This window comes from Pristis pectinata, chromosome 4 (genome assembly GCF_009764475.1).
Source record: "Pristis pectinata isolate sPriPec2 chromosome 4, sPriPec2.1.pri, whole genome shotgun sequence".
Classification (NCBI taxonomy): Eukaryota; Metazoa; Chordata; class Chondrichthyes; order Rhinopristiformes; family Pristidae; genus Pristis; species Pristis pectinata.
Window position 1 is genome coordinate 21,518,494 of NC_067408.1, and position 19,949 is coordinate 21,538,442.

The window sequence follows — 19,949 nt, forward strand, 5'->3', positions numbered from 1 at the left end:
GCACAGTTAAATCGTACATCAGTCACTTGATTAATAGTTCAGTAGATCAAATAGCAGCTCACTTGTGAGATCTTCTAATGGGGCCTGGAATTTACCAGTGTTGGAAAATGAATACTATCATTACCCTGAAAGAGTGTAGTGCTCATTGAAGAATGTAAGTGTAGCTCATTGTTCAAAGGTAGCTTGTCATTAACTACTTCCTTGGACAGAGCTTTTGCATACAGTGCTGCTCCTTTGCTCCTTTGGACATAGGTAGTGGCTCTTTAGCCCATACACAGTCTTTGAGAGGTTGGTATACGTAGGTACAGCAAGTGCTCTCGTTGTTATTGAACCTAGGCCAGGAGATGTTGAGAGCTTATTATCTAGGCTTAGCAATCACTGGGAATTTTTAATAGGTTTTGTTAAATAATCATTGCTAAGAAGCAAAAGTATAGTAATTCCCCTCCATGAGGGTATTTATAACACCCCAACCACTATCTAACACAGTTGGTATTAAACTCTTGGTAATCTTCATATTTCTATGGGTTAGTAATGAAAACACTTCCATGTATTGCTTTCATAATTTTCAACTCACTCTTTAGCACATTGACTGAATTTAGTACCTTTAAAAATAGAGGGGAGTTTAACTGGTAATCTATACATTCATATTGAAGATTGTGTAAAGGCTATCAAGCATAGAACTTTGCGTTTTCTTGGCTCTATGTCCAGTTCTGTTAGATTGTGAGTTACAGAGTATTACAGAAAACCAGCCAGCTCTTCAAAGGAATCTGTCAACTCCCAGATAACTGCTGGTCCTAGCTGACCCAGTGTACCCAAGGGCAAAACCAAGCAAATATTCCCTCTTACATTATTTGACAATCACATCTACATCGCAATTGCCCACAGTCTTCTTTTGCATCACGAAACCAGGTTTATTTTTGCAAAGCTTCATTTCTAGCTTTCAATCTAGCTTTTTAAACTGGAATTACTTTATTTGCTCTGGACTCTTTTTAGAATAAGAGGCTTTAGAAATTTAGAATCCTTGTTCTTAATCAATAGCAGGCTGAAAGATGATATCTTATAGGTTTTGCAAACAGTCCCAGTGACATTTAGAAGAGCGTTACTTAAAAACTTTTATTTTTGTTATTTTGAGATAATTTACTAGTTGGATTTTCTATCATTTTAGTGGAATTAAGCCATTGAAATACTATGACTGTTTCTTCATGTCTTCTGAGGGGTCTTCACTGTGTGGATGTGGAGATGAAGTTTCCTCATGTGAGACGGTGGTGGAAGCAGAGTTTTTGGATATTTTTAAGACAGATGGATTCTTGACAAGTGAAAAGTTACCAAGCATAGGGAGGAATGGCAAGTGAGGTTAGAATCAGATCACCCATGACCTTATCAACCCAATAGAAGAGTAGGATCGAGGAGCCGAGTGGCCTACTCCTGCCCCTAATTCATATGTTCATCCTATGGCTCTGTCTTCAAACGTCATCCAACACAAGGTGGTGTCTGCTATTGGAAAAGGGGCAGTGGGGGACAGGTTGTGAGGGGAGTAACAATTGCACCAATTGTTAAAATCTTGCTCTGTTTTTATGCCAGTAGTGGGTATCTGTAATCAGCCAGTGTGTATCATGTAATTTATGGGCAATATCACTACAGGAAAACAATTTTGACATTGTTGCTTCAAGTTTATTTCAGAAATGGTTATCAATTTGATTCTCATGAACCCTCAATGACTAAAGAAAACATAGTAACAAATTCCACTCAGAGTGTCTCAAAAGTGATGCTGCAGACAGAATGACACACAAATTGACCAATAATTTAGGTTTATTATCATCAACTAGTTCAGTAGCAACTATAAGAGACTGAAATATATTCAAGAACTCGTGATAAACTCTATAATCCAATAAAATATCTTCTCATCAAACCCCAATACAATCTTTCCCGAAATTTAAAGTTGCAGTATTCTCCTTCAGACCAAACAAGGCAACTATAAAACTGTAATAAATAGCATGCAGTCACTGGTACGTCCTTCCAGTTTGCATGTGACAGACTTGATGGACTAGTTGTTCTTTTTCTGTCTTTTTTTGTATGTTTATATATCACATCTTCTTTCAAAACCTTTTAAAAGATATTTTTGGTATAAATTATAGACAAATAGTTACAGTAGCTGTGAGAGTAGTATGTTCAGGTACAGCAAATTTCAAGTAAATTTATATAGTTAGAGAAAAAGATTTATTTAAAAACAAGAACAGGTCATAGTAATCCTAAATGAAGCCTAAGTAGGTCCTAGAGGAATACCACATCTTTAATTTGATTTATTGCATCTGGGTACATTATAATCTCTCATCATTAGACAAATGTGCAAATATCATTTGACACCTTAGCTTAGTACTTGCTATCACTCCCACAGTAATTAGCAGCCTTCCAATAATGTGTATTGTAACCAACAAGGAAGACAAACTGATTTCAGAAAATGGGGGGGTTCTGTCCAATTATTTTATTGGAAAAAAATCCAATCTTTAACAAACTTGAATTTACAATGTCTCCTTTGCCCCTTGCCTACCACCCAAAGACATTCTTTTAGAAATCTGATAAATGATCTATAATGAGACAAACTGCAATTTAAAGCAGACAAAAGCCAGTGTTTACTACATTAAATATAAATTAAGTGCATGGTTCCAAAACCTTTAACTCTGTCAGCTCCTCCCTCTCCTGACAATCTATGTTAAATTCAACTTTAAAGGTTGGATTTTGTTTATAATTTGACAAAACCCCTTAATAACTGACTTAGCAAAGCTCTTTATAAAAAGCTCAGTTAGGATACTTCAATTTGGTAAAGTGTATTTTACTCTATACATTATTTATCAATTCACATTTACATCTATAAATTGAGAACCAAGAAGTGATACAAAGCAGTTATTGCATAGCAAAAAAAGCTGACTAATTTCATTAGTTATCACAACAATGTGCAAAAAACGCATGAAGACATAGGGCAGTAACATTTATGTAAGCAGTGGATCAAAAACAATAGAATTCTTTTCAGATAAGACTGTCTATAAATAAAAGCTTGAAAGATAGACAGCAAAGAAGCTTTTATGAAGATGGGGGAGCCCCCCAAAAATAAAACTCTATACAGTTTTTATCTACACAAGTTATTTAAAGTTATATTTCCACAGATACTAGAAGCCCTTACATTTGAAGTATATTTTTCTTACAGCAATATTGCTAAAATACAAGGCAGTTATGAAGATGAGGGATTTTGTCAGCTTGATTTTGTTAAGATAACACTGTTATACTTCTAAGTCCTCCTTCAACACTGCTTTTTAACTACATTGATACACTGTTTGTAAATCAATACTTGGATAAAATACTGGAATTAATTAAAGGGAACAAATATTTTACCAAATTGCACTAATTTATTTAAATGACATAAAAAGAAATGCCTTTAGATCCATTGGTGCTTTTCAGCTTTATTATTACTGGTTAAAGATAGCCTGGAAGACTGGCATTTTATGCAGATCTCTCCAAAATAGAACTGTAAACCTCTGCTTTTTTCCCATCATTTTGTTGGACTGTTTGCCATTGCCTTATGCTTCCACTGAAGGTTACCACAAGGTGAGGTTTGCACAAAATTGTGTTTTCCTAGGCTTTCTCTGAGCAGCAGTGTCAAAAGGTCAGGAATACCAATAAGTATAAAAAGTTTCTTTGGATCATTTAGAAATGTTGAGGCAATTTAGTGGAACATATTTCTTCTTTATTCACTTTAACCTGACAGGGTGAAATCAGAGTTAGCTTATAGTCTGATTAATAAAAGTCACTATAATATCAATGCATACAGTACATAATAGCTGTTATTTGTGCCTTTTACTTATTGATAGCTTTTATTATTTGGTCTTTACAAAAAAAAAGCTCTCTTTTCTCAAACTGCACAAGACCAATGTTTTTGGTTGAATGATTTCTCTAAAATGAATCAATCTAGTTACTGGAATTGGAAATTAATTATATTCTCTTGTTTAGATGCTAAAACAGGGATAAATTTATCAAGCCAAATTAAAATATATAGATATTTTTAAATGTACTGAATTCTTTTAGTACTAGTTGGTGAATGGGGATCCAATATGGATGATTTTAAAACTTATTTCTGACAAACACATTTGTAATTTAACAGGATTTCCAATGTGAGATTCACAGGTTAAACAAATAAGTCATAAAAATGGATCAAAAAGCAGAAACTGGCTGCAGAGATAAAGAAGCAAATTTTCTGCAGTTTCTTTTTAAATCTGAATAACTATGTCCTAACCAATAACAACTTTCCTCAATCCTCACCAGCAATTTAACAAATAAGATTGTGCTGTCATACAGCTATTGTGGTTAATGGTAAAAACATAATTTAATAACTGATCAACGCAATGCTCTACTGTAACTTAACTGCAAACATCTTCCTTTATAGAGCTACCAACAATCCTGTATTGTACAGGATTTCCCTTAACAAACAGGAAACTAGACTGTCCTATATGATTTTGGTTCACAATACCAATTTTCCCCAATAGCCAACAAAGAGGCTGGGGAATGGAGCCAGGAACTCTCAGGCCAACCCAAACATCTTAAAAGGACCACCCAGTGATGTAAACAAGTAGAAGCCCTGCACCATGCCATTACCAGGATTATTTGTGTGAATCGAAGTTCTGGTGACAGGCCAGAGGAGAAGGACTTAAGCTCCTTTATTATTATTATTATTACTGCAGCCTTATCAACCTGGGATGCAAACCTTAATTGCCAACATATACCTGTAATTATTCATGTTCTCCTGTTCATGCTTCAGTTATCAACTTGCTTTACTTTATTCTCAGTCCCTTCCTGATATTAGGGCCAGATCATCATCTTGGGCAGCAGAGCTTACCCAATGTCATGCCTGCCTGCTGATTGATCAAAGCATAGCCCTAGCCAATGTGGAACCCAGGAGAAAAGCCTGGGGAAAAACTGGAGACCAGGTATGCCGGGGAGAATCTTGAGATCCAGTTAGTTGAAGAAGCTACAACATTGGTAGCAACACAAAAGAATAGATTTGTCTTCTGCCATGCAGCAGTCCAGGTGCTGTCTCTCATTGTCAGTGCTTCCTAGGTCACCAGCTGTAAGGGTCATCTGCTAATGCAAAGACTGGAGATATTGCTGGCCAACTGAGCTCTAAGGGAAGTTCCACTGCCAGCAAGATTCCCAAGTGAACAGTGCAGTGTTGAGTTAGAAGATTGTCACATAGCAGATGACTTCCCATATAAAAAACCTCAGATTAGAGATGGCTGAAAGTACCAGCAGTAGTTGTCAGCAGACCTTTAGAAGATCTGCCCAATGGGAATAGAGATACAACGGGGCAAGATCCCACCCAAAACTTGTTCCTTATTCTTGGCACACAATGCTGACAACCCTTTTCCTTCCCCAGTGATCAAATACTAACTTAAATATAATGGTTTTATTTGATCGCAATTTTCTCTTCCATTTGCGCAAGAGAAGAAGGTTATAATTTGTACAAAGTTCAATCTCAGTAAAAGTCTAATTCTAGAAAGAATAATATCACCTCATATTGTCATTCAATCCGCTGAGTCCAGAAAGAATATATATACATATTTTCAATATATCAAGGTTTAATTTTAATGCTTCTTCTCGATCAAGCATGGGCAGACTGCTATTACTTAGAAGGTATGACTATTTGGTGTTTCTTAAATTTGATGGTCTTCCTCGCAATGTTTAACAGATCCCATTGTCCAGAATATGATTTGCACTCTTCTGTAATTGAGTGAAAGTTGCACCTGTTCTGCACCATTTGGCTCACCCACAGCAGTTGAAACAAAACTTTAGTGGGAGTCCAGTACACACTGCTGTATAACTGTAACAGCTGTATGTTCCAAGCAGCAACTCTTAAAATATCTGACAGAGGATTTAGTGTGCCCTGATGCTAAGCATTGCTACAGTTTCACTATGATTAAGGTCATTACAAAGAGCTGTGCATTATATGTCATCTATTGTAAATAGTTCCAATGGGTAAAATGGCATGATCCTCTTCTTAGAAAGGAACATGAACAAAAGAAGCACACTGTCACCTTGATATTAGAAATCATTTCATTTAAATGCCAACAAGATTGGGCTTGTGCAGGCAAACATTGTATAGCCTGAGTAGGAAGAGCACTTGGAGTGCAATAGTGTTTCCATTAAACTGTCCTGTAGCTTAGTAAATAAATGAGGGAGAAAATCAAGATATGAAAATAACATTGTCACAGTCATTAAACTGCAGTCAAAATATGTTTATCTTGTGAACTCTTGAGTTTTTCCAAAAGAAGTCCAGCATATATATTTCACCCTTTCCAGTACATGCTTAATGATAGAACCTAAGTACAATGATCTTCACTGCTAACTTTCCTCAGTTCAAATAAATGGAATAACCTACTTTATTGGTATTTCTGAAACTTGAAATTACAGGTACCTGCTTGGGGTATCACATACAGATATCACTTAACTATATAAGATTTGTAAATATTATAGTTTAAATTATCTTTTCATTTAAGCCTAGAAAATATTACAATGTTTACTTTTGATTTATTACAACAAGTGGAACTGGGGTACTTTATAAACCTTTTTGAAAAGTGCACTTCACTTATGCAGGCAAGAAATAACTATATACTAGCTGACACCACACCCCTTACTTGCCATTCAGTAATTAGTTATTTGGGCCATTGGCCCTATTGGGCTATTGTCATCCTAGAGCAAAACTTGTCCACTCTTAGTGCATGTCAACTAATTGAACTTAAAATCATGTTTTGCTCATAATTACAGACAGCTTTTCCATATAACTTGAAAGAAAATATTGGAAAAACATATCCAGTCTTTGTATTATATATTCAATATGTGAAATTTCTTTCTTCTAAATATAATTTAGAATGAGAATGAAAGTAAACAAAATAGTCCACGAAGTCTGCAGCATCCAGAAATGCCAAACACAATCTTACCTAAATTTAGAAACAAAACATTCCTGGTCATGTCCCAGAAATTTTTAAGACCATTTTAAATTTCACATTGACCCTGTTGTGAGAATGTTTAAAATGAGGTTTCTTCTGTTCATGGACATGCTATCAAAAGAAAATCCTTATAAAATGAGAAAAGCAAATCAATAATAATTCAGTATGTCAGCTGTGACACAGAACTAGACCTGTCTTACTGTCAATATAATAATGTTTTATATATTCATAGAGAGAGTTTGAGTGTTTCCTTCTTTCTGATGTTATCAGAAAAATATGAGGATTTTGTTTAAGAAAGAGGCAAATGGAAAACAGTGTATGCATCAAATTGAATAGGGATATCGAATCTGTTAGAACTTCCACAGAATTACCCAGTAAATAAAATACTATTACTATTGAGGAACTGTTCTTTTAACATTTTCTAGTTATGTTCATCATCACCTTTGATAACTGGCTCTCTATTCAAGTAAGTAGCCCAATAAACCAGATTGAAAATCCCAAACATTAATGGAAATGCTATTCTGGCTAGTCTATCAATTTTACTGACACTGTTGAAGGTCTTCTTAGGCTCTGGAGGCTTTTGTTCTGGTTTGGGCTCTTTGGATTCTGCACCAGCACTCTTTGCAATAGTCGCCAGACCTGCGTCCTTTGCAATATTTGGGGCAAAGTTCGCTGATGTTGCTGTGTAGGTATTGTTTTTCTTCAGAAGAGCCTCTCTTTCTCTCTCCTTTTTCTGGGAATCAAAATTAAGAACCCCTTATTGAAATAACATCTTAAAAGAGAATTATCTCATGGTCATTATTAAATGAAGAATCACACCTAAAATTGCACTCTTTTGCATCTGTTTCATTTAAATTCTGATATAAACCACATTTCATGAATAACCTTTTTCCATTGATTGCAAAATTTCTCTTATACATTTACCGCGTTACTGATTTTCATTAGGGTAGCACTGAATAAAACACAGCTACTTGATTGAGCACCTGAGCAATTGTACATACACTTGCCTCCTTTGTCCTCTCAAAGTTTATTTACACTCCTCCAGAATAGATTACCAATGCCCACTTGTTTGACCAGTCACTGACATCTTTCTGCAGTCTACATTTTCCTTTCTCCCTATTGACCAGAAAGGTAACTTTGGTGTCATCTTCAATGATGATGTCATCTCCAATCAATCCACATATAAATCCAAAGTATTGACATGCACCATAGATAACAAGGGGCCTAGAATTCACTGTGTGGAAACCCATGCATATCATTCTCTACTCACTTTGCTTCCTGTCAACCATTGCACCATCCTTTCTGCCATTCAACCAATTTTGAATGCAAAATGTCACTTTGCACAGGATCCCATGGGCTTTCATATTTCTAATCTATCTGCCATATTGAACTTATTCAATTACATCGTTGATTCTACTGTCAAGCAGCATTTATTCCCCATTGATGTACTCTTCATTGCTTAGCTCAGGCACATGGGGTCAATGGAGACTTGGTAGATTGGATTCAAAATTGCCTTGGTCATATTAGACAGGGGGTAGCGGTGGAAGGGTGTTATTCTGACTGGAGGTCTGTGACAAGTGGTGTTCCACAAGAATCAGTGCTGGGACCTCTGTTGTCTGTGATGTATATAAATGACTTGGGTAAGAATGTAGGTGGGTTGATTAGTAAGTTTGCAGATGACACAACAATTGGTGGAGTTGAGGAAGGTTGTCAAAGGATTCTGCAGGATATAGATCAGGTGGAAATGTGGGCTGAGAAATGGAAGATGGAGTTTAATCCAGACAAGTTTGGACTTCTTGAATTTTTGCACTTTGGGAGGTCAAAAATTAGAGGAAAGTACACAGTAAATGGCAGGATCCTTCAGAACATTGATGTACAGAGAGATCTTGAGTGCAAATCCATAGCTCCCTGAAAGTGGCAACACAAGTAGACGGGGGTGTTGAGTATAAAAGTTAGGAACTCAAGTTGCAGCTGTATAAAAATTGGGTGAGGCCACATTTGGAGTTTTGTGTGCAATTCTGTTTGCCACGTTACAGGAAGGATGTGGAGGCTTTGGAGAAGGTGCAGAAGAGGTTCACCAGGATATTGTCTGGATTAGAGGATTAGCTATAAGGAGAGGTTGAGCAAACTTGGATTGTTTTCTCTGGAGCATCAGAGGATGAGGGGAGATCTGATAGAGGTTTATAAAATTATGAGAAGCATAGATAGGGTAGACAATCACAGTCTTTTTCCCAATTTCAAATACTAAAGGGCACAGCTTTAAGGTGAAAGGGGAAAAATTTAAAGGAGATTTATGAGGCAAGTTTTTTTACACAAAGAGTGGTAGATCCCCGGAACGCACTGTCAGGCAAAATTGTGTAAGCAATTACAAAAGCAACATTTAAGGGGCATTTAGACAGGCACATGAACAGGCAGGGAATGGAGGGTATAGACCATGTGCAGGCAGATGGGATTAGTTTGGATTGGCTCCATGCTTAGCACAGATATCTTGGGCTGAAGGGCCTGTTCCTGTGCTGTACTGTTCTATTTTCTATGTTTTATGTTTTATGTTCTAAGGTGGAATTGAACTGAGCATAGCATCTGGGAGCCCTGAAAAACTGTGGGGGTCAGGGGAAATCTGGCTATTGGCTGGAGTCATATTTTGCACAAGATGATTGAAGTTGTTATAAGCAAATAGTTTCAGCCTCATGACATCAATACATGAGTTCATCAGAGCAGTGTATTCAGCATAGCCATTTTCAACAGCTTTATCAATTACCTTCTCTTCACAATAAGGTCAGAAGTGGAGAGAATTGGTAATGACTGCACATTCACAATTCCTCTGATAATAAAATTGCCATTGCCCACATCTAACAAGGCCCCAGCTATTATCCAAGCTTGTGATGATAAGTAGCAAATAACATTCATGACATGTAAGTTTCACCAATCAGGGAGCAACTATCTACTTCCCCTTGATAATCAATGGTGTTATTATCAACAATCACCAATAATCAACATTCATGAGGTCATGACTGTGTTCTTATAACTGTGGTCTTATAGACTGTGTAACAAGAACACAAAATCAGATCAGTTGCAAATGGCACTAATTCTCTTCTCCTACAATGTTCCTATTTCTGTAATGACAAACAGCAGAGTACAGATAATACACTAAATTAAACATACTCAAACAAGATTTCTACATGCTTTCCACTATTCAACCATGACTCATTTTATAAACAGAATCAGTAAAACTTTGTTGATACTAATTGAACAAAAGTACATATGTACTATTTACCTTTTCGGGAACTAAGCTTTTTCCATCCCATGCCCAGCTCCTCTTTGTGAAGTAATTCACTGTGGCAAATTCAATAAGTGCAGAAAACACAAAAGCATAACAAACGGCAATGAACCAATCCATAGCGGTTGCATATGCAACTTTTGGGAGTGAGTTCCTGGCACTGATACTTAAAGTTGTCATTGTCAATACTGTTGTGACTCCTGAATAAAGTATAATAAGAAACAGGTTACTGGAATAATTTGATGTAATACATGTTAATTTGTTTCTTTTGATTAAAAAATGAACAAAATAGAAGTTTTATAATCTAATACTAAAGCACTCCAAAATGAATCATGTAACATAGCCAAAAAAAGACTATTGGGAACTTACCATTCACATTTGCTACCAATTTTTGTGCAAAAGATCATTACGCTTTAAGATGCATAAAAGAGTATTTCTAGCCAGCATTATATCTAATGGTATCTGGTAACTCAATATTATATGCTACCGATATATAATGCAGTCAATATTATCTGCTACCAATTTATAATGCACATTTGAATTCCAGCAAACAATTGCTATGCTTTTCCCTAAACATTTAACAGACATGCAGAATTTCCTTCTATTTATTATCCTTTTATTAAAGCAACTAAGACTGATTTTAGATATATTTTGATATTAAATTTAAGTATATATTAGATGACAGTATCTGCAATGGTTTGAATTGAGATTCAGATGAAATGTGATATATCTCTTGGCCCCCAGGAATAAAAGTTTTGTTCTTTAGCAATTGCTGGTCATTTTTTGCATCTTGTTTTTACCTAATTCGTAATGGATTAGGCAAACATAACCTCTTGTCATGCTGCTCTATAACCAACTTACTAGAAATCACACAAAAACAGAACAGTTTTGACAACTCTCAAAATCTCTTTACTTCAGTTTGTCTTGAATGGTCAAGTCAGGTCAAAACATTGTTGCACAGAGTAACTCCAAGAGTAGATTTGTCTGTCAGAGACTTGCAGAATCATTAAGTCATTTACGGCATGACAAAGGAGGCCATGTGGCCCAATATGTTCACATTAGCCAAAAATTATTTTTGGGTTAATTCCACCATACAACTCAGTGTATTAATGTAGTGCTCATTTTCAGTACTCTGAATTATCTCCGATGAGTTTTAAATAAAGAATGAAAATTCCTTTTAATCCTGGCCAAGCTGAAATAAGAAGTTCCATTATTTCCGATGACACAGCTACAAGGATATAAGGAGACACAAAAAGTTCCACAGATGCTGGAATCTGGATCAATACACAAAAAGTGCTGGAGGAACTCAGCAGGTCAGGCAGCATCCATGGAGGGAAATAAACAGTCCACATTTCGTGCTGAGACCCTTCATCAGGATATAAGGAAAGACTTGCTGGTACATTCGGATCCAATTTCAGAATTCTATCATTTTAGCTTATTTTCCTTATTTTATAAGTCTACTCTTTTCTGAAGTGAGAATTGATTCTATTCCCTATTGAATGATTCAGATTTACTCCACGAAATGGTAATGAAGAAAATTCCTTTATTTAAATCTTTTACTTATATACAATAGTTATTCTTCATAACATTGATCCCTCAATTTTTATATAATGATACTTATAAATAATGATATACCTATAGTAGCCCTCCAGTAATATTGTCAACCTTGAAACTTAATTCAAAAACAGAATTGCTGGAATAACTCAGCCAGTCAAGCAGCATCTGTGGAAAGAGAAACCAGTCAATGTGTCGAGTCAGCAACAGTTCTGAGGAAGGGTGCTGACCTCAGACATTCACTAGTTTCTCTTTCCATAGTTGTTGCTTGACTGGCTAAGTTCTTCCAGCATTTCTGTTATTGTTTCAGATTCCAGCATCTGCAGTTTTATTTGTTTTCCATTGAAATGTCATTCCTTAATCCTGATGCTTTAAAAGGATTAGAATATCTCACTTTTTAATAAGTGGCCCTTGCTTAATAGTTTCACTTCATGATTTATTTCTAAGAAACTCTAGGTTAATCATCCGTTTAGCTTACCTAAATACACATTAAACTGGAACTGAACCTCTTGCAGTACTTTTTTTTAAGTCAGAGTTCCTTTATCACAAGAATCTTTCTCACCCATTAATTCATATATGAAAGTTAAATGAGATGTAATCATAAAGGCAAGCTTTTCATTAAAATACTTTACCCAGATATGAATGTCGGACTTTAGACAGTTAATTGGTACTAATAAAGACAAGAGTAATTATTCTAAGGGAGAGCATATTTTGCCAAGCTTTTGTACCAAGTATTCCTTTTCTGGGTTTTCATTAATGATCAGAAAGCTTGTACATTAACTATGTGCGATAGGAAGTGCAGATGCACTGTCCTTTATTTTCTGCCTACTCATTTTAAAAAGCAATAAATCAAGGAAATCACATTCACAATTTTGCTTTATGCATAACCACTGGTCAAGTATTCCTGACTTTCTTCTGTTAGCTCCAATGGAAAACCCATTAAAGGTTAAATGCCAAATAAAATTTACTCAGCATTCCCAATAAATTGCTTTTGCACCTCAAAAAGGAATCACTTTTATACCAGTAATACATTCACAGTTCCTATCTCTCCAATATAACATTTATAGAACTACCAATGAGTCTCCTTTGATAGCGAGAGTTCATATTAACGTGTCACATTAAAGATGTTTTGTACCTCCATTGAATTGAGATCATCTAAACTTAGAGAAAACAGTGAGAAACTAATTCAATAAATTGATGCTGGATTGTGGTTGAAGTATTGGGCAAAAACTGTGTCTGAGGATATCTCAGTCTAGTTATGAATTGCCATAGTCCAGAACAATAAATTAGCACAACTTAGCAATAATTGACAGTGAACATCAATCTCAAGAAGAACATTAACATTAGAAATGAAAATGCTCTTCATAAGGTAAGGTTATACCATGTTGTTAGAACTGCATAAAAGGAGTTTATTTGGTAACTGAACCGTGTAATGATCGGCAAGGAACTGCCTAAAATTGACATTGTACGCAAAATGACTCATTTTCTGAGGATTAGGACATACCAAAATGTAAAACAGTTACATTTATTTTGACACAATTTTTAAAAAATCTGGACAATATTCAAATTAGTCTGCAAACAGGTTTTTCCAAACCACTCACCAAAGACTGTTCTTGCAGGGACAGATTCCCTATTTAACCAGAATGACACTTGTGAGAGAATGACTGTCATAATACATGGTAAGTAAGTCTGAATTACGAAGTAACCGATTTTTCTCTTCAAGTGAAAGTGAGCAGTCATAACCACATATTCACCTGGAAATTAAAAAAGAGTATTCGAACAAAACAACTCACAAACTATCAGCTCAGATATAGACTCTACAATTCAGAATTTGCAACCTTAGACTATTCATTCATATACACTGTGAATACAGCAAAAGGGGTATGTCATATTTAAATGAAATAAATTCAAAACATTAACAAAATTAAGGCTGAAAGAAATGAAAAAAAAACAAAAGCAAACAGTGAATGCTGTGAAATGGAATAAAAACAGAAATGATGGAAATGCTTAGCAGGTCAGGCATCAACAGCAGAGAGAGAAAAAATTAACAAGCTAGGCATCCCGGACTTTGCCTACAGTCAGGGTTGCTTCTGCAGTACCCATAGTTGTTCCAGATGTGGACAGCCTTATGAGTTTACATATCCACAGCTGACATGTGACTGATGTGGTGGAAAGGGGTCCAGGTGATGAGCAGGGCTCAGGCGATGTTAAACACCCCAAAAGTCCTTCAATGTGCCAGCAGTCAAAGACCTTTCACCAATTTTTACATGTATCTCAGCCTGAGACACTTAAAAAATATTCATTGAGATTTAAATTATGAAAATAACCAAAATCATAAATAAATAAATGTAATTAAACACATGTCAAAACACAAATAATTAAAAACATTAAAATAAAGGAAGTAAAGCATTCAGTTGCACTTACCATTTTCCACAGGATCGGAATACCCATTCAAATGAATGGGTTGGTTATTCCCACATCAGTCTTCCCACCATTAAAACTGAGGGCTGGATGTACAGTAGATCCAGACTTTTCTTCAACCAATACCTATCCTATTACTCAATAGCGAGTTCAACAACCAAGCAGACAGCCAGATCCACCACTTGCCTCAGACCCTACAGATTTGAGTGGAAGCAACTCAAAATTGACCTCAAGGGACTGCCAGAGAAGAAGGTGTCTGACCTTCAGCTTGCTGGAGATTTTTGAACTTCACCCCACACAGGTGGAAGCCTCAGACCACTATGGTCACAAATGGATGACAGCCAGCAATTCCTTTTCGAACCACCAGTAATCAGTCAACATGACTCAGTCCAACATTTCAGATCAGAGTTGGGAATAACTAGAGTTCAACAGTTTTAAGAATAACCTACTTCTACTCTAAAAGATAAAGGAGAGGAGAGAACAAAGGCCAAGTCTGCGATAGGGCAGAAGGCAAGAGACATTAAGTGACAAGAGGGATCAAAGTGCAAGACAACAAATGCCTGGAGGAAGTGAAAATGTACAAAGATTATCAAAGGAAAACAATGAATTGTTTCAAATAAATGTCCTGTCTCATTACAACAGAAGTGTCAATCAATGAGATTACAATTTTAAGAATTAGAGATGTTAAAATACTGCAACAGAAACTTTTCTCTGTTAAATAATATTAAGATGTTTACTCTGGACCTACTGAACTCAGTGTGATTACCTGATGAAGAAAGAATAAATATTCTATTCCATGCCACTGATTCAAACAGCATAAACATTTGCCCTATAGATATACAGAAACTTCTGCAGATATTTTCCCAATAAAATACAAGAAAACTCACTGTGGGAAGCATTATGATTAAATAGTTAAATTTAATTATTTTAAATTAAATAGTTAAATTTGACATAATATATTCTCTCATGTACCTCCCAAATGTCAGCTGTGTCTCAGTAGAGGCACTCTCGCTTTTGATTCTGAAGGTTGTGATTTAATTCATACAATAAGAGATTTGAGCATGAACATTTGGCTGACAATTCAATAGAGCACTGAATGACTACTCCTCTATCAAATGTCCCACCTTTTGGAAGAGGTGTTAAAATGAGGTTCTGTCTGCACCCTCATGTGGTTGCCTAAAATTTCATATGACTTTTTTCAAAAGTACGGAGGAGTTCTCCTCATGTCATATTTAATGTTTATCACTAAAACAAATTAGAAACGGAGACTGGGAGAAGAGTAGGTTGTTTGACCCTTCAAGCCTGCTCCACCTTTTGGCTGAACTTCCATCTCAATACCATATTCCCAAACTTTCCCATACTACCTGCCCTAGCAGCTTCCCCTAGCTGCCTTTTTTATCCAGAAATCTATCGATCTCTTTCTTAAATAAATTCAGTGACTTCTCCACTGTTTTCTGTGTAGAGAAGTTCAAAGGTTCATCACCCTCTGGGGAAGAAATCTTAGTCTTAGCTGTCTCACCCCATATCCTGAGATTGTGATCTTCCATTCTAGATCTCCTCGACCAGGGGAAAACATCCTTCTTGCATCCAGCCTATCTAGCCCTGTCAGAACATTGTACAAGGACACTTGGTTTCCTTTTGCACATCAACATTTCTCATCCTCTCATCACTTAAATAATACATCTTTCTGATTTTCCTAAAACAATGGATAATTTGACAATTATCCATGTTATATTGCCTATTTTTTCCCACTCACTCAACTTGTGTAAATACCCTAGAGGTTACTTTGCATCCTCCGCACAACTCACAATCCCACCCAGTTTTATGACAGCAGCAAACTTAGAAATACTATGTTTGGTTACCTCATTCAAATCATGGATATGTGGGGACCAAGCACTGATCCATGTGGTACCCCACTGGTCACTGCCTGCCACCCTAATTTATTCCTGTTGTTTCCTGTCTGACAACTGATTTTCAATCCATGCCAGTATATTACCCCCAATCCCATGTACAATCCCATGTACAAAAACACAAACTTATTAAATAGATGATTTGAACTTGTAATAGATAATGCTGTAAACCATCATGCTAGGCATGGGGAGAGAGCAGGAAAATGATACCGAGGTTGAGGATTAATGGTGATTGTATTGAATGACAGAGGAGGCCCTACTATTATTTTCTATATTTCTAAAAGTAGCATTTTCCCTGTTCCTACCAAGTGGTACATTATTCATGGGACCTTGCTGTGAGCAAACTGGTTGCTGCACTTCCTATCTTACGACAGTGACAACTCTTCAAAAGCACTGAAAATTGAAAAACAAAATTGCACTGCAGTTGTATTGAGCTGTGTCATAGTTTGCTTCAGTATTCTGTTGCTCTAGCAGTTCATGTTAGGCTAATGATTAGGGTTCCCCGGCCAGTTTTCATGATCTGGGCTTCCTCAATTTTTCTTTAAGTCATGCTGAAGCAGGCCATAAAATCATCTGCAGGCCATGCTGAAATAAAAATGCAACAAGCATATGCAGGCTAGTTCATTCACTAGCCAATGAGGTGGTCCAACAGGGAAAATCACAGACCAATAGACCAGACAATAAGCCCCTGATTTTCCTTGAAATTTTCGTTAGAACCAAATTATGTAGCACACAAAATATGGGACTGCATGATCCAATTTCAGCAGCATTTAGATACCTTATACTCCCAAAAATATTACATAAAACAGAGATATTTGATTTCTATTACAAGTTCAAATCATCCATTTGATACATTTGTGTATTTTCTTCATTTTAGCCAACCTTCTCCAAATGTTCTAATACATTAGGATTTATAGCCAATCTGACCACTGAAGGATGTTAATTTTTGGACCATCTTTTATTTATTAAGTTTATATATAGAATAGGTTGTCCTCAAGAATAAAGCAGATTGAATTTTGTATTTGCTCTTTGAGTATTTTGAATTTTTAAACCTGACCTTCTGCTAAAAATGTCTCATGCTGCTAAGGCATGACAACTTAAGCACTATATTCAGCTAAGGCTTGCAAAAGCTGTTATAGAAGCAGTGGTATAATATTTGATTTTCATTTTCAATTTTAATAAATTGTTTGATTCTGCTTCCATATCGTTGAGTTGTTTTGTTATTTGGTCCAATCAAATCTATAAAATATTATCACTGCTGGTGGATAATGGAAATCTAAATTTGTGGTTTTGTATGAAAACCAAGCCCATTATTATAAATACTAAATAAATCTGTAATATCTATGTCCATTGTCAATGGTCTGGCAACAGGTTTCCTGATTCATGACCTAGTAGGACCTAGAGGTTCAATGGGAAGAAAGAATACAACAACTGGAAGGTGGGGTAAGCTGAACAGGTGCAAGTAATCTGCATTGTTTCAGATATTCAGTAAATTGAATTGAGATGGTTACGGAGAAGATTCTGAATCTAAGCAAGTAGACTCCTAAACAGTGTGTAATATTACAGCTCATGATTTAATATTATTGTGAGGACTTTGATAGTTCATATGATGTTACTGAATGAATTTATGATTGCTCTATTATAAAAATATTTAAATTGGCATCAAGATCAGCACAACATTGTGGGCCGAATGGCTTGTCTAGCACTGTACTGTTCTATGTCCTATGTTCTATAAAATACCACACATCTGATCACTGCTTGGTTGTCCAAATAGCAAAGTTAATAGATATCCTATTAATGTTTCTCTATGCCAATATTACATAGAATATGTGGTGAAATGACAGTAAATCTCACATATTCCACCTACATTAAAAAAAAACACAAACCTGTACTGGATTTAATAATGACTTTTCCCACACTTTGTCCCATTAAGTCATATTGATTTAGTCGAGAACCATCTTCAGCCACAACTACTGACTGGGATGCTCCATGTGTCCATGTGTACACAACCTCCGATATTGTGTATGCATCTGTTTGAAGACAGATGGTGGAACTGGTTAATTATAAACCCTCATTGAAATTTGAAAATAGATTTGCATAATAGAAGATTGTGCAAACTCAGTTTACTGGGCATTCACATAACCTCTAAAGTTGTACACATTGATCTTTATCAGGAAGTTAAGGAAATAACTGAAGTATATTGAGGTAATATCCAGTTAAACACAGGCAATATATATACTGATATAACAACAGGAACATTGATATAAGTAGTTTTCATTTTAACTGAAACTAAAGTAAAATTTTTCGTCTGAAATTAAGCCCTGAGTTGATTATGGATTTCGGAATCATGTTGGTTGGAAACAAAAATGTTTCACACTGATACCACTGTTGTAGGATGCATTCACTTTATTTTACACCCTAAGTATACCCTGATACACCTTAAAATAAGATACATGCATCCCTATATGTCTTATGAAATTTGATTATGCAACAGCAAAACTTCATATACTTCATCAGAAAATGATAAATTGGCTTGTGTATAAAAGTTAAAGAAAAATATATTGCAAAATGGGAAGAAACAATAGTACTGTATGAAATTTTAAATACTACTTCTCAAAAAACTAATAGAAACAAATATAAATCAAGCCATGTAAAGAACAAATTATCATTCCTGAAATAATATTTTAATTAAAGTATTATTTGTTGAAAATTACACTGATATTTTAAAGTGGAGACATCATCATGGTAAAATGTTTGACAACCCTTTTCAGTCTGGGGAAAAATAAGTGTGCTTCCCTGCTAAACTAATTTTCTACATTAGTGATTTATATAATTGTTACTTCAGCTATTTACAAAAATACAAAGAATATCTACTTTAATGGACTTGTTGAAGTAAAAATGATTAATCCCTGAAACAATTCATTTCCATCTTTTTTTCTGTTCTCCCATGGAATGTGGACATCACTGGTAAAACCAACATTTATTGTCCATCCTTGTAAAGACAGTAGCCTCCAACTTTCTTGAACTAGGTGTGGCAATATTGTACAGCTGAATGGCTCGCTGAGCCATTTTAGAGGGCTGCTAACTGTCAGCCACATTGCTGTAGATCTGGAGGCACGCATAAGCCAGACCAGGTAAGGACGAGAGACTTACTTCCTTAAAACAATAAAATAATTTTGCAGCTTTGTGGTCACCATTACCAATACAAGGTTTTCCTGAATTTAAATTGAGCAGCTGCTATAGCGAGATTTTTCAAATCCAGGTTTTTCAATCGCTAGCAGTTTTATAACTATTATGTCACCGTTCCCCATTTCTTCACTGAACAGAGCCAAGTTTTTATATAAAAATGCTGCAGGTGTTTGGAAATAGCAGACTGAAAAATAAAACTAATATTGGTAATAATGAAGTGTCCTTGATTTTAAACTTACTAAAATTTGCATATATTGTTAGTGCTCATTAATTCCCCAGTCCTTTGATAGAGTCTTGAATATTGCCTTTAAGAAGCATGAGAGATATTTCCATCTGAAATACAACAGTGCTTTGAGTGGTGCTAATGTTATTACAATATGGATTTAAACTGTGTAAATTATTACCACCAGAATAAGAAAAAAAGCACAAATTTAGATTTGATCCCCAATCTATGTTAAGTTTATTCATATAAATGGGCTCACAATAAGGTTCGACAAAATGCCTCAGTTCTGTGCTGGGAGAAGGAAGTTCTGTGCTGTCCAGCACTCCTGATGGGTCAGGTAACCCATGCTGTACAAACATGTGTAATGAGTGTCCAACAAGGAA

At 35.7% G+C, this 19,949-nt stretch overlaps 1 protein-coding gene across 1 annotated transcript in view; it reads right to left on the minus strand.

The window, feature by feature from the left end:
• Window positions 1-1,683: 1,683 nt before the first annotated feature.
• Window positions 1,684-19,949, minus strand: part of LOC127569344 (gamma-aminobutyric acid receptor subunit alpha-1-like) — a 36,802-nt gene continuing 18,536 nt past the window's right edge. The window contains exons 7-10 of the mRNA XM_052013899.1: window positions 18,041-18,184; window positions 13,425-13,577; window positions 10,267-10,469; window positions 1,684-7,725 (exon numbers count right to left, since the gene is read on the minus strand). Of these exons, the coding sequence (XP_051869859.1) occupies window positions 7,414-7,725; window positions 10,267-10,469; window positions 13,425-13,577; window positions 18,041-18,184 (812 nt within the window). The 3' untranslated portion in view covers window positions 1,684-7,413. The remainder of the gene's footprint in view (window positions 7,726-10,266; window positions 10,470-13,424; window positions 13,578-18,040; window positions 18,185-19,949) is intronic.